The sequence below is a fragment of the Chiloscyllium punctatum genome, chromosome 46 (assembly GCF_047496795.1).
Source record: "Chiloscyllium punctatum isolate Juve2018m chromosome 46, sChiPun1.3, whole genome shotgun sequence".
Classification (NCBI taxonomy): Eukaryota; Metazoa; Chordata; class Chondrichthyes; order Orectolobiformes; family Hemiscylliidae; genus Chiloscyllium; species Chiloscyllium punctatum.
Window position 1 is genome coordinate 47,218,879 of NC_092784.1, and position 16,167 is coordinate 47,235,045.

General features: G+C 43.0%; 1 protein-coding gene across 1 annotated transcript; it reads right to left on the reverse strand.

Annotated features, from left to right (window-relative positions):
* Positions 1 to 4,202: 4,202 nt before the first annotated feature.
* On the reverse strand, positions 4,203 to 15,054 carry LOC140468001 (regulator of G-protein signaling 5-like). Its single transcript, XM_072564131.1, has 5 exons — positions 14,934 to 15,054; positions 12,765 to 12,875; positions 12,098 to 12,159; positions 6,724 to 6,890; positions 4,203 to 5,585 (listed from the first exon to the last, which is right to left on the reverse strand). The coding sequence occupies exons 1-5, from the start codon at positions 14,975 to 14,977 to the stop codon at positions 5,418 to 5,420; spliced, it is 552 nt and encodes a 183-aa protein (XP_072420232.1). The 5' UTR covers positions 14,978 to 15,054; the 3' UTR covers positions 4,203 to 5,417.
* Between the last annotated feature and the right edge of the window lie 1,113 nt (positions 15,055 to 16,167).

Sequence of the window (16,167 nt, forward strand, 5' to 3'; positions counted from 1 at the left end):
CTTTTTAAATTTATTTCAAGGGGGGGGGGATCTGTAGTTTTCCACGATTCCCTTCCCTAGCCCATACAATAGGGTCTATCTCTCTCTCCACATCCTCTGTCAACATTGCCTTTTGTACAACTAATTCTTTTTCCTGAATTCCAATCCCCAGTCCTAAGAGGATAATTAAATCTCTCCCTAATAAGTTACTTCCTATATCAGGGATATACAACAATTCCCCTTTGACCCTATCCTTAGGACCTTCTATCATCATAGGTTCAAATACTGGAACAGTAAATCCTTCCTCTTTTACCCCTGAAACAGTAATTGACCGTGTCGACATTTCTACTTTCTTTGGTTTAAAATTCGGCGATGACCGTGCTGCCCCCGTATCTACTAGGAAGACTACCTCTTCCCTACAGGGTCCCACCTTCAGGTTTATCAAGGGTTCCTGGTGGGCCCCCGAGGGCAGGAACCCCTGACACCCCTATTCCTCATCAAAATTCATAAGCGGAATTGCCCTCTCTTCCCTTTTCAGAGCAGGACACTCCCATTAAAGTGCCCTATCTTTCCGCAATAATAGCATCCTGCCTGTGGAGACCTCCAGCTCTGCCCCTGTCGCTCGAACCCTCTATCAAATGCTCCCCCTTGTCCTCTCTGTCCTACATGCTGCCACCCACCGCTCCGATTGCTCAATATTGGTTCCATTCTTTTCTTAACTACCTCATCAACCCCCGCAGCTACCATCATTTTCACCTTCTGTTTCTGTCTCTCATCCTCTCTCTTTACAAACACTTTCTGTGCCTCTCTTAACAATTCATCTAATGGCTTTTCACTCCACCCTTCTATCTTCTGTATCTTTCTCTGGATGTCTGGTCATGCCTTTGCCACAAAAATGTACTTTCAAAAGACCCTGTGCCACTGGGTCCTCAGGGTTCATTCCAGAATATTTCTGCATTGAGTCTCTTAATCTCTGCAAAAAAAAGTCTCATCTTTCTCCTGTCTAATTTCAAAGACTTTAGTCAAATTCTATGACTTCGGAACTGCCTCTCTTATTCCTTTTAGAACCAGGTCTTTCAATTCCCTCATTCTTTCTTAATACTCTGGGTTTTGATCTTCCCACTGGGGGTCTCTGAGGGGAAACTTCACCTCTCCCTGTCCAGCATCCCCATCTCCAATGGGGTGTTCCCTGTCCTATATTTTAATGGCTGCTCCCCATATAAGTCCCCTTTCTTCCCCAGTAAATAGTATATTCAAAATAGACATTAACTCAGCCCAGGTATACAGACTGGGCCCCAAAGATTGATCAATTTGTTCAGACAACCCTACCGGATCCTCAACCAGGACCTTCATTTCTTTTTTTTTTAATGTTCTGACCTCCCCACTGCTGAGGGGGACACTTACAAACCCAATCCCTTTGTCCCCTATTGGTACCTCCCGAAGGGGATAAGTCATTACGTTCTTCCCCTTTTTCTTTTTTTTTAAAGAAATATTGCAATATTTCTAGCTCCCCATAACTTCAAACACCAATTCATCAATTCATGCTTGACTAACTTTAAAGCCTGTTCCAAACTTGTAAATATATTTATATATTTATGTTCATTTATTCAGTATTTAATATTCAAAATGTAAAATGCATACAGTTCCCAATTTTGAAATCCACTGTAATCACCCAGTTTTAGTCCCTTAATTTAAATCCAAAATTAGTTTTCTTAAGTAGTCCTGACCAATCATTGCTCAGTTACAATACTATAGGTCGTGAAATAATCAGAGCTGCCTGAAAAGAATTTGTCTACTCAAGTTAAAAAAAATTTCTAATGCATGAACAATGGCCGAATCCAAGGTCACAGATATTAACCATAGGATCTTGTTTTTACTACAATCTAATGTTGAACTGAAACTTCAACTGTCCTCCATAAATCGCTTTTATGTAAAGATAAAAGAGATTAGTTAGAAACTGATAGTAAGGCAGTCATGACCTGTAAGAAGAACAGGAGTTATCATTCTTTTTTTTTCATAATCTCTATAGAATCCTTCACCTTTAAAGAAATCATGGTAAGTTTCCATAATAAAAATCAGAATCAAAACAGTCCCGGAACTCAAGCTCCAGGGAATAAAATGCAAACATTCAATCACCAACAAACAAATGTGCATTCAAACCAAATCACAAAGGGTTAAACTTTCTACCAGCTGTACAGCTCTCTACATTCTCTCTCTTTCTCTCTCACTCATTGACAAATAAATTCAGATATTTACAAACCCAGTCTTTGTCCGACCCGTATTTTGGCCAGAAGACGGCGGGACGAAGAATGGATTCCTTAGTCCATCAACAATATTTAATCATCTTTTTCCCTTGTACAAGTATTATTTTGCCAATTCCACAACATCCTCCCCAAAGGACTTTCTGGAGGTAGATAATTCTTCATCATTATCTACCCCCTTCATTTGTGCCTTTCCCGAGGCCGTTCTGATCCCTATGACCCTTTTAATTGGGGTTTGTTCCTGTGTTTTTGTAAAAGTGGGAAGCAGATGTTTATACCTACTGTTTGTACAGGCGTATCTGGCTTAACTTCATCCCCTCACAACATCTTATCTATTTGCCCGTAATGTCTGGCATTGTTTTGAAGTCACATTTCATTCTGACATACAGTTTTAGCTAATACAAAAACAATTATATATTTCCTCCACATCGTTTCCATTCTTGTTGACTCAGCTCTTGGCTAAAACAATTACACACTGGTGTGAGTCCATTTTACTTTGTAAAATGGAATTGCAGAATTGCAGAAGTAACATTAATTTACCTATATCCCACAGAGTTAATGGCTGACAATGGGCAGTACATCTCGTTGGCTGTTGGTGTGGCCAAATGAAGCAAATGTGATCTGCAGTTGACAAAGTGTCTCTGGAGACAATTATGCCTTCAGTCATCCTTGGTTTCAACAATGCCCATTATCCGCCAATGCAAAGATCAACAGCAAAGACCATCTATGATGCTTAGGCCTCAAACAGGAGGGCTGTTTACCTCAGCAATTGATAATATTCTAAGAGTTTTCCTTCGTCCGGAACAATGACAGTAAATTTAAACAACCCACCCTTCTATGTGGGCAGAAATGGCAGCCATTTTGTCCGGCACCCCAACCTGCGATGGTTTTGACAGAATGACACCCTAATCAGCCAATGATTTGAAGATTAATAACAGTTGATGGCCTCCAATAAACCAACCACATTAGTTAAATAAGAATGCAAATAGGAATTGATGGGGAAGACTCATCAGGTCTGGCAGCATCTTTGAAGAAAAAGTAGTTAATGTTTTGGATCTAGTGACCCTTCTTCAGAAATTATTTGTAGCTAGGAAAATGTTGGTATTTATGCTAAAGATGCTGTACATCTCTATGACTCTATACAATTGCAACATTTAAAATGCATTTGGATGGGTATATGAATAGGAAGGGTTTGGAGGGATATGGGCTGGGTGCTGGCAGGTGGGATTAGATTGGGTTGGGATGTCTGGTCGGCATGGATGAGTTGGACCGAAGGGTCTGTTTCCATGCAGTACATCTTTGTGGCTGTATGTTGTGGGGGGAGTGGGATGGAAGAAACATTAGGTGGAGATGGAGCCCAGAGTGAGAGAGAAAACAACAGTAGAGGTAAAAAGGGAATCGGTAAAGGTCAACCTGGGATAATCAGTAGCTACTAATGGAGACCATTAATGGCTGACAAGGAATTATTAGCAGTGGTAGCAGTCCATGTGAAAACAAGGCTCGGAGTGTGGGGATTAAGGTCCTAAAAGTATTGAACTCGAGATTGAGTCCAAATGCTGTTCTTCCAGTGTGTTGAGCTGGACTACTGCAGTAAGCCTGAGACAGAGATATTGGCTGGGGAACACAGTCATGTGTTGAAGCTGCAGGCAACAGGAAGCTTGGCATCATTTCTGCAGACAGATGTTAGTTAAGTGATATTGAAATCATTTCCAGGTTGGTGAGGCCAATGGGGCCAGTTCTGAATCCTTTACGGCACTGTTCCCAACATTATCTATCAAAGTCTCAATGACTATTACCAATTCAAAGTTTGTGAGAAGATTTGTAGCTCGGGTGCTCGTTGTTGTGGTTGTGTTCGCCGAGCTGGGAATTTGTGTTGCAGACGTTTTGTTCCCTGTCTAGGTGACATCCTCAGTGCTTGGGAGCCTCCTGTGAAGCGCTTCTGTGATCTTTCTGGTGCTTAGGCAGTTGGCACAGGATTCCCATTTCCTGGCTTGTTTTAGCGTCTCTCGCCCATAGGTGTCCAAAGTTTGTGAGAACATTTGTAGATTGAAAGATCACCGAAGCGCTTCACAGGAGGCTCCCAAGCACTGAGGATGTCACCTAGACAGGGGACGAAACGTCTGCAACACAAATTCCCAGCTCGGCGAACACAACCACAGCCACTATTACCAATATCAGTCATTTAAAGTCATTGCAATGCTCACTTTATTTAACTACATCGACATGTAATTTTAAACATTAAATAGGACTATCTCTCTGGACATTAATATTAAAGGATTAACCTGCACTGTCCTTGGGTGAGGATGCAAGGAATGCAAGTGACTTCCACTCCAATTAAACAGTCATTTGTCATTACTCTCCCTTGCTATTGTCGAGTTAAACTATCATTCAATCTCTTCCATTCAGCAATGCTTTCTGGCCATCCCGTGAAGCTAAGTATGTAGCATCTGCATTGTCTTGCGGAAACACTGAGTCAGGAAATCGTCTGCATAATGAATACCCAGAATTAGGCCATTAGCATTTGCATTATCTCCATGGATGATCTCATCCTGCCATTGTACCTAGGGTAACATGTGGCTGTGAGTGACTTGGGATTGTCTTGAGTGGCATGTGACAATGAGGGAATGGCCAGAGCATCTGTAACATTGCCAACTGACTTGTAAAAAGGGGATGTATTTTCTTTATTTGGGGTCTCTCTTCTGACTCGACTTCGTGTCCTGCGAAGAGTATCAGAGAGGTTACCTAGCTTCTACAAGCTTTATTAAATTTTAACAGCTTGCAGAAGTTGGCGTGTGTGATTTGCATTTCGTGGGCGAAAGCTCGGGAAAAGAACCTAACAGACAGACTGCAAGCTTGTCATCAATTTTTGCAAATGGTGCTTGCAATGTGATTGTGGTTGTGTTTCCTGGGTTTAATTGCATCGACTGCACATTTTAAAAAAAATCCTTTAACCTTCCTTGAATCTAAGACAGGACAGGATTGGTTCACAATTATCTCTCAATCTCACAACGCAGGCCTGGTCATCTCAAAATGGCTACTGAGGCATCTACATATTTGCTGAAACTAAGCAAATGTGATATGCAGTAATTGGCTAAAACTAGAGCAAGTGCCTGAAAAGTGAAATGCTGAATGGGTTGAGACACAGAAGGATCGAACCCACGGCAGGAAATCTCTCTTCTATATGTACTTAAGCAAATCAAAGAATAGGTTTGACTTCAGGAACCTGGGAAAGGAATCTTTCTCCATCAAACTGTACGTTCTCTCCTGGGCCACTTGGAAGCAGGAGTTGTTGGGATTGGTCAAGTTTCTGGTCACGATTACTCTGGTCAGCGAGTCAAGGTTCACCTGAAATAGAGGAAATAATCCATCAAAAGAAAGAAGCAAGCACAATGGTTAGGGGCGAGTAATGCAAGGGTTACGTGAGGCAACGACGATCAGTTTTTATGGAGATATCTCTGTGCTCCCCCAGTTTATGATGAGTTGATCAGTCAAGAGAGAATCATACACACTGAGGGAGGAAATTAGACAAAGGAAAAATCTGAAAATACTGGGCACAGTTGCAGGTGAAACAGAAGTGAGTTAGAATTGGAAAATGAAAACACTGGAATGTGATTGCACTGGAATATGAAGACTGGATTTTTAAAATTTATTCATGGGATATGAATGTTAGTAGCTGGGGCAGCATTGATTGCCCATCCCTAATGCCCCAGGAAGGTGATGGTGAGCTGTCTTCTTCAAGCCTGGATTGCAGGGACACAGATTGCTGTTGGGAAGGGAGTTCCAGGACTTTAACCCAGTGACAATGACATATTTCCAAGTCAGGATGGTGTGGGACTCAGTGTTCCCATGCATCTGCTACCCCTGTCCTTCTAGGGGGAACTGGTCAGAGGAGAAGGAGGTTCGCGGGAGAGTCTTGGCAAGTTGCTGCAGTGTATCTTGTTGATGGTACTCACTGCTGCCACTAGTGCATCACTAGTGAATGAAGTGAGTGTTGAAGTTAGTAGTGCCACTGAAGTGGGCTGCTTTGATGGTGTGAAGCTTCTTGAGTTTTGTTGGAGCTGAACACTTCCAGTCAAATGGGGAGTATTCTATTACACTCCTGACTTGTGCCTTGTAGATAGTGAACAGTCTTTGGGAAGTCAGGAAGTGAGTTACTCACTAGAATTCCCAACCTCTGACCTGCTTTTATAGCTACAGAACTTAAATAGCTAGACGGGTTCAGTTTCTGATCAATGGTAACACAGTGAAGGTAACATCATTGCATATCAACAGATGATGTTTAAATGCTCTTCTGTCTTGCGATCACTGTAGAAAAGTGCTGTAAGCTCTAAATCAAAGATAGAATTACAGACTACTTGTAGAGATTTGATATCATTTCTGATTTTTAAAATGGATTGAGAGAGAGGACCCAGACCATGAAAATTATTTCGGGGGCATTTAAACATTTCTCCCCACCTCCTATCCCAGGGGTTGTACATTTTACCTCCTTTGGTGCCTGGACTTTGACAAAATCATCGTAAATCTTCTGGGCTTTGAGCATGAGTTTGGAGCTGGTCTTTGTGTTCTTGTAGTCCTCACAGGCAAGCCAGAAGTCAATGTTCTCCTCACTGAACTCGGAGCAAAGGAATGCACGGAAGGCAGCCACGCCATCTGGAATGACAACACTATTCTCAGTCATTTCATTCATCGCTTTGTTTAAAAACCCTTTCCCACCTCTTGACTAGTTCACCTCCAGCTTCCCATCTGTTTGTCTCCCTGTTCTTCCAGTCTTTCTCTAATTCTGGCCTCTCGTCCGTCCCTTATCTAGCAGGGAAGGAGAGAAATGCAATACCAATGGCACCATACCAAGGCTCCTCCACCAGCACCTTCCAGTAGGAAAGCAGCTCACCACCGCCTTTCTCCAGGTCTACCATCCATTGGAAATAAATACTGGCCCAGCCAGTGATATCCATGTCACACAAATGAACAACGGAATCCCAGAAATTGACTGGTGGTCATGTGCCTTGAGTTGGTTAGATCCTAAACTCTGGAACGTTTTTCCTAATTCTCTCAATCTCTCCCTTCTCCCTTTGTTGTGTTTTTTAACTTATCCTAATGATACCAATCGTACAACAAAGACTGATAAATTGAAATGTCAGCTCATGATAAGGGTAAGTGTATATATAAGTATGCTATATAACTCCACACATGGGCACTTTAGATGTCTCTGGCCTGTGAGCACTATTGTCTTCCACAAAGCCATCAGATTAAATATCAAGTGATGTACAGTGATCGCAGTTTGAAATATGCCCCTATCAAGGTACATGTACATCACCTCACAACACCTTGGCAAAATCTTGTCAGAAACGATTTACAAGGAAGTTGCCAAGATTTGGGGATTTGAGCTATAGAGAGAGGTTGAATAGGCTGGCACTGTTTTCCCTGGAGCGTCAGAGGCTGGGAGGTGATCTTATGGAGGTTTATAAAATCATGAGGGCATGGATAGGATAAATAGACAAAGTTTTCTCTCTGGGGTTGTGGGAGTCCAGAGCTTGAGGGCAAAGGGTGAGAGGGGAAAGATATAAAAGAGACTTAAGGGGCAACTTTTTCATGCAGACGGTGGTACATGAATGAGCTGCCAGAGGGAAGTGGTGGAGGTGAGCACAATTGCAACATTTAAAGGGCATCTGGAGGGGTATATGAATAGGAAGGGTTTGGCAGGATATGGGCCAGGTGCGAGCAAGTGGGACCAGATTGGGTTGGGAAATCTGGTCGGCATGGACGAGTGGATGAAGGGTCTGTTTCTGTGCTGTACAACTCTAGGACTCTATATAGGTGGGAATAAGGAATAAGATGGGTGAACTTGCAGCATGGATTGGTACCTGGGATTTTGATGTTGTGGCCATTTCAGAGACATGGGTAGAGCAGGGACAGGAATGGTTGTTGCAAGTTCCAGGATTTAGATGTTTCAGTAAGAACAGAGAAAATGGTAAAAGAGGTGGGGGTGTGGCATTGTTAGTCAAGGACAGTATTATGGCTGCAGAAAGGACATTTGAGGACCCGTCAACTGAGGTAGTATGGGCTGAGATTAGAAACAGGAAGGGGGAGATCACCCTATTGAGAGTTTCGGCCTTTCGGCCTCTGAATAGTTCCAGAGATGTAGAGGAAAGGAGAGCAAAGCTGATTCTCGATAGGAACGACAGTGGCAGTGTATTTGCTACGGGGGACTTCAACTTCCCAAATATTGACTGGGAATATTATTGTTCAAGTACTTCAGATGGGTCAGTTTTTGTCCAATGTGTGCAGGAAGGTTTCTTGACACAGTATGTAGACAGGCCAACAAGGGGCGAGGCCACATTAAGTTTGGTACAGGGTAATGAACCCTGCCAGGTGTTAGATTTGGAGCACTTTGGTGATAGTAACCACAATTCAGGTATGTTTACTTTAGCGATGGAAAAGGATATGAATACACCAGAGGGCAAGAGCCACAGCTGGAGGAAAGGCAATTACAATGCGATGAGACACGATTTAGGATGCATAGGATGGAGAAGGAAATGCAGGGAATAGGTGCAATAGAAAGGAACAGCTACTGTGTGTCTTTGATAAGTATGTACCTGTCAGACAGGGAGAATGTGGTTGAGTGCAGGAGCCATGGTTTACTAAGGAAGTTAAATCTCTTGTCAAGTTTATGTTAGGAAGGCTTATGTTAGGATGAGATGTGAAGGCTCAGTTAGAGCAATTAAGAGTTACCAGGTAACCAGGAAAGACCTAAAGAGAGAGCTAAGACGAGCGAGGAGAGGACAAAAGAAGTTGGCAGATAGGATCAAGGAAAACCCTAAAGCTTTTTATAAGTATATAAGGGGTAACAGAATGACTAGAGTAAGATAGGGCCAATCTAGGACAGTAGTGGGAAGTTATGCGTGGGGTCAGAGGAGAAAGGGAAGTGCTAAATGAATATTTTTCATCAGTATTCACATTGTAAAAAGACAATGTTGTCGAGGAGAATACTGAGAAACAGGTCACTAGACCAGATGGGATTAAGGTTCACAAGGAGGAGGTGTTAGAAATTCTGGGAAGTGTGAAAATAGATAAATCCCCTGGGCTGGATGGGATTTATCCTCCGGGAAGCCAGGAAGGCGATGGTAGGCTTTGACTTTTTTGTCGTCATTATCTACAGGATTGTTCTCTTGTTCAAGATTGGGGAGTAGAGACAATCCTGGTAATTATAGACCAGTGAGCCTTACTTCGGTTGTGGGTAAAGTGTTGGAAAAGGTTAAAAGAGAGGCAGCATGGTGGCACAGTGCTTAGCACTGCTGCCTCAGCGCTAGAGACCAGGGTTCAATTCCCGCCTCAGGCGACTGACTGTGTGGAGTTTGCACATTCTCCCTGTGTCTCTGTGGGTTTCTTCCGGGTGCTCTGGTTTTCTCCCACAGTCCAAAAATGTGCAGGTTAGGTGAATTGGCCATGCTAAATTGCCCATAGTGTTAGGTGAAGGGGTAAATGTAGGAGAATGCGTCTGGATGGGTTGTGCTTCAGCGGGTCGGTGTGGACTTGTTGGGCCGAAGGGCCTGTTTCCGCACTGTAAGTAATCGAATCTAATCTAAATTACAGGTAGGATTTATCATCATCTAGAGAGGAATAAGTTGATTAGGGATAGACAACACAGTTTTGAGAGGGCTAGGTTGTGCCTCACAAACCTTTTTGAGTTCTTTGAGAAGGTGGCCAAACAGGTGGATGAAGGTAAAGCTGTTGATGTACTATTAATGTATATGGATTTCAGTAAGGCGTTTGATAAGGTTCCCCATGGTGGGCTACTGCACAAATACGGAGGCGTGGGATTGAGGGTGATTTAGCAGTTTGGATCAGAAATTGGTTAGATGAAAGAAGACAGAGGATGGTGGTTGATGGGAAATGTTCATCCTGGAGTTCAGTTACTAGTGGTGTTTTGGGTCCACTGCTGTTTGTCATTTTTTTAAATGACCTGGATGAGGGTGTCGAAGGGTGGGTTAGTAAACTTACGGATAACACTAAGGTGGTTGAGTTGTGGATAGTGTCAAAGGGTGTTGTAGATTACATAGGTACATAGATAAGTTGCAGAACTGGGCTGAGAGGTGGCAAATGGAGTTTAATGCAGCAAAATGTGAGGTGATTCACTTTGGAAGGAGTAACAGGATTGCAGAGTACTGGGCGAATGGTAAGATTCTTGGTCGTGTGGATGAGCAGCAAGATCTCTGTGTCCATGTACTTAGATCCATCAAAGTTGCCACTCAGGTTGACCAGGCTGTTAAGGAGGCATACAGAGAGTTAGCTTTTACTGGGAGAGGGATCGAGTTTTGGAACCATGAGGTCAAGCTGCAGCTGTACAAAACTCTTGTGCGGCCACACTTGGAGTATTATGTACAGTTCTGGTCACTGCATTATTGGAAGGATATGGAAGCTTTCGAATGGGTTCAGAAGAGATTTACTAGAATGTTGCCTGGTATGGAGGGAAAGTCTTATGAGGAAAGGTTGAGGGACTTGAGGCTGTTTTCGATAGATGAAGGTTGAGAGGTGAATAAGTGGAGATATATAAGATAATCAGAGGGTAGTTTGGGTGAACAGTAGAAACCTTTTTCCGAGGTTGGTGATGGATAGCACAAGGGAGCATAGCTTCAAATTGAGGGGTGATATATATATATATACATATATATATATATATATATATAGGACAGATGTCAGAGGTAGTATCTTCACTCAGAGAATAGTAGGGCTGTGGAGTGCACTGCCTGCAATAGTTGTCGACTCACCAACCTTACAAGCATTTAAATGGTCATTAGATAGGCATATGGATGAGAATGGAATAGTGTACCTTAGATGGGCTTCAGATTGGTTTTTCAGGGCGGAGCAACATCAAGGGCCGAAGGGCCTGCACTGTAATGTTTTATGTTCTATATCCTGATATCTCTTTTTCAGGTTCAGCACCAAATTTTGTTCGATAACTGTCTTGGGGAATTTGGCTTCACCGAAGGCAATGCAAATACCTCTCCTCCTCCCTTATCCTTGTTTCTAACAGCAACACCTCACTGGGTGTAAAAGTCCATTCCCAGCCCTCCTCTGATTAACTGCCATTACCATCTCTCTAGGACTGTCCCTTCCCTTCCTGACCTCTAGTAACAATAATGCACATCTACATGTGATATAAGGAGCATCATGAATAGACTGAATATAAAAGACTGGTGAGCTGGTGAGGGACAAAGTAGGAACAGGAGGAGGCCATTCAGCCCCTTGAATGTGCACTATCATTGAATTCAATCACAGTTGAGGTATGATTGAGTTCAATCACACCTTAACTACTTTTCCAACTTTGTTCCTTATCCCTTGATATGTGTACCCAAAAGAATTCTATTAATCTCACTCTTGAAAGCTCTAATGGTCACCCCAGCGTTTTAGGGCAAAGACTTTCACGTTTCACGGAAAAGTGCTTTCGATGTTTCCCGCAATTGGACCACCTCAAATGTGAAGTTACACCTTGCTTCATTTTTGATTTTCCAGCTGAAGGTTTCCAAACTATCCTTGCTGGCAAGTCCACTGAACGTTTAAAACCTCTCAATCATATGCCCATCTCCATCATCTATATTCAAGGGGATGCAAACCCAGCTCATACAGCCTGTCATTACAACTTATCTATTGAAGGCCTGGTATTTGTTTCTGGGGACAATATGATGCACCCACCCCAAGGCCAATCTGTCAGCCCAAGAAGGAACGTGCAAATCTTCTGTTTGAACAAAGAACACATTCAACAAGGTTTTCACTGGAATTATAGGGCGTGTGGGATGGGAAATTGAAATGACTACAATGCTTTTGGTGATAAATAGTGGAACTCGTAAAATCGTGCTTACGTTTGTTAGCCAGGAGCTTCTCGAAGAGCTGACCTCCTTGGAGTGTGTCCTCAGCAATGGGTCTGGGGATTGAAAATGAAGGTGAGACTGAGAATGTGTTAACTTTGGTATCTTATTTTCAGCCACTGAAGCAAGGATTGTTGCAGTCCTTAAGCTTGTAATAACTTGAGGGAGGGAGAGTGCTGTTGTCCAGCACTGGATTCCATCATTCAGTTATCAGCACAACTCTACCCAGGTAACTTCTGTGGGAAAATCCCAAATTATGCAGCAGGAGGTCTAACTGGGACTGACCTGTGGGTGCAATCATTCCTGATTAGCCAGTGTATGTCTGAATCAGACAAACCCAGAGTTTGATCCCAGTGGGTAAGTTCAGAGACTCAGGTGGAGCAGTGGATCTGGACTCAAGGCCTGGGTTAGTCAATAGAAAAGAAACCGCCCTTTAATCCTCTATTGGTCTGACAGTAGCCCCTAATGGGAGTCTGCTTGTATCTGTGTATGTGTTTGAGTGTGCCCTTCTATGTGTGTTTGTGTCTGTGTCTTATTTTGTCTGTGTTTTTTGTGCACATATTTGTGTGAGAGTGTGTATGTACATACAGGCCTGTACATGTGTGTTTCTGAATGTACATGTGTCTGAGTGTGTCTGTGAGATAGTAACATATACACTCACTTGGCGATTTTTGTAACTTTGTCTTGTTTGACAGGAGAAAGATTGTCAAAGTCACCAATGGCTTTCGATTTGTGCAGAAATTGTCCCAGGTGAACTTTCATCTCTTTGGCCCTGGAACAGAGGTATGTCAAAATATATCCGTGGGTTAGTTATGCAGCTTTAAGGAGCATTACTGAATTGAGTCAGCTCTCAACTCTCAGTGGTTGATGTTGAGTTCCCCTGCTGGAAAGAGCTGTATTTCCAGGAGAAGTCATCTGTTCAGAAGATGAAGGGAGCTTTACCTCTGGGAGAGGCAGAACCTTAGAAGAGATGGGGTTGGTACCGGGGGTGGTTGGGGGAGGGGGGGGGAGGAGGAGGAGGTGGGGAGGTGGCTAACATTGCATTTGAAGGAGGTAAGAAACATAGTGGGCCAACTCAGTAGAACAATGATCACATGTTACCATACATTCACAATTACTGTCACATCCCTCTGTTTCTTGTATGATTCATTGACACAAACAACGTAGGACTGCTGATTTGTGCACGGTGGGGTCCCATGACAACCTTAGAAGATAAATAACCAGATAATTGCCCCTGATTATTGGAGTTGAGGATGAAACATTGTCCAGGGACACCCAGGACAACTACCCTGCTGTTTCTGAAAGCAGGACTATGGAATTGTTTATGTTCTTTTGAGAGGGCAGACTGGATTTCATCTAAAATATGGCACCTTAGTCTCACAAACATATATTTGTAGAGCATTACAAACTCATTATCTCACAGAATTTCACAATCTTGCACAAACCTCTGATGCACTTGTTAATGATCCCTCACTCAAATACAAGAACAAGTTTTCATTCCCTCACAGTTACACAAGTGCCTTCATATAAACACTCACTCCTTCACATGTACACTCACTCCCTCACAAAAAGTTGGGCTTTGGGTAGAGTTGTAAAACAGAGAGACATAGGAGTTCAGATACTTAATTCTTTAAAGTTTACATCATATGTGACTCTTAACAGTGCAGTACTTGCTCTGTATTGCACCAGATGGTCAATCTGGATAATCTATTCATGTCCTGTTGATATGGAAGTTGAATCCATGATCTCATGTGGTGAAGCTCAGCATTCTACTCCTGAGCTAACAGGGTGGTTAAGAAGGCATTTAACACACTTGGCTTCATTGATCAGACCTTTGAGTGGAGGAGTTGGGACGTCATGTTAAGGTTGTATACGACATTGGTGAATCCTCTTCTAGAGTACTAGGTCCAGTTTCTGCTCACTCTGTTATAGGAGGGATGTAGTCAAGCTGGAGAGGGTTCAGAAAAGATTTACTGGAATGTTGCCAGGTATGGAAGGTTTGCATTGCATGGAGAGACTGGCTAAACTGGGACGCTTTTCACTGGAGCGTGGGAGATTGAGGAATGACCTAATTGAGTTTTATAAAATCATGAGGGGAATAAATAAGGTGAATGGCAGACGCCTTTTCCCTAGGGTGGGGGATTTCAAGTGTAGGGTGCATATTTTTAAAAGGAGAAATAATTTCAGAGGAGGAAGACTTTAAAAAAGACTCAAGGACAACCTTTTTACACAGAGAATGGTTCTTGTATTGAATGAACTGTCAGAGGAAGTAGTGGATGCAGGTACAGATACAACATTTAAAAAACATTGGATAAGCAACATGAATAAGAAATGTTTTGTGGGATATGGGTAAAGTGCAGGCAGGTGGGACTTGTTTAGATTGGAATGATGGTCAGCCTAGACTGGTTGGACTGAAGAGTCAGTTTCGATGCTGTCTGACTCTTAACAGTGCAGTACTTGCTCTGTATTGCACCAGATGGTCAATCTGGATAATCTATTCATGTCCTGTTGATATGGAAGTTGAATCCATGATCTCATGTGGTGAAGCTCAGCATTCTACTCCTGAGCTAACAAACACTGTCTTTGCCAACTGGTGGTTGGTACCAATTGTTGCTGTCATTCATATCAACTGTACCAACCATTGGTACCAACTGAACAATGCAGCAACTGTGCACTAACACTGACTGTGTCAACTAATCATACCAATTATACTAACCATTCATGCCCATGAACCAGTTATATCAACCATTCATACCCAGGAACCATTGCAAAAACTGTCTGTGCAAACTGACAATTGTAGCTGAAGAGATAAAAGGAAAAGGCAACATACCTCTCAATGCAAGTACTGGGCAATGCAGCCAAACCCCTACACATCTTGACGGCTAATGTTTTTCAACTTCCAGAGGGAGAAGTGGAAACAATCATCCAGTTGAGATTGATTTCCGTGTGAGTGCCAACGGAAGCAGTGTGATGGTGGAGGGGGCGAAGCAGAGATTTATACACTTGATGTACATCCATGGATAAAGGGGAGGAGTCAGCAGGCCTAATTAATCTTCATTTCAGCCCTAAGAAAGAGCCTCTGACATTTAACAACAAAGCTTCTGTTGGCTGAGAGTATGGGGACATTCAGAGTCAGTGCTGAGGTTGAAAGATGCCCTGACGTGTTGCCTTTGCTTTGTGATTCAGTGAGCTGCACTGAACTTATTTACTAGCTTCTTCTCTAATTAGCAACATCTGCTCAGTTTGTTACTAGTTTTTTCTGTCATCATTTCCATTCACAGATCAAGTTGATGATAGACCAGGAAAATGATGAATGGTGAATTCTCTGAAAGAAACAGTTAACCCTTGAGGGGGGCATATGGTTGTGAGCACTCTGCGTCAAGCAGAGTGTACCTGTCACTTTGCTCCTACGGGGGTATCAGGGCCAGTCATTGAGTATGCATTTTGCCCAGAGACAGGCTGGCCAGCACCTCGTGACCCTTCAGTTCACCAGGATGTAACCTGGATGGAGCAATTCAGCGATGAAGAGAAGCTCGATAAGCTTGGGTTGTTTTCTTTGGAACACTGAAGGTTGAAAGGAGGGATGTGATAGAGGTGTGTGGGCCATAACGTGAATAAAAAACAACTACTCCCCCTAGCTGAAGGGTCAATAACAAGGGGGCTTAATTTTAAAAATGACAGCGAGGAGTTTTAGACGGTATTTGAGGACGAGGGCTTTGACTCAGAGGGTGATGGTATTCTCGAATGCTTGGACTGGGAGGGTAGTTGAGATGAGAAGCCTTACAGCCTTTAAAAAGTACTTGGATGAGCATTTGAAATGCCATAACATTGAATGCTATGGGCATGAGAATGGTTTTAGTGTATTTTTGGAGTTAAAGCCCAAATGGACTAAATGGCCTCTTCTGTACATTATGATTCGGAGTGCTCCCCAATCAGAGGGCATTGGCTTTTAGGCTTTGGCAGACCCACCAGCAGAGGATGGGCACAGCTGAGGCAGGTTGGTGAATCTGAGGGACGTCATGAGGGGCGTTACGAGAGTGGTCAGAACTATAAACAGATAAGCA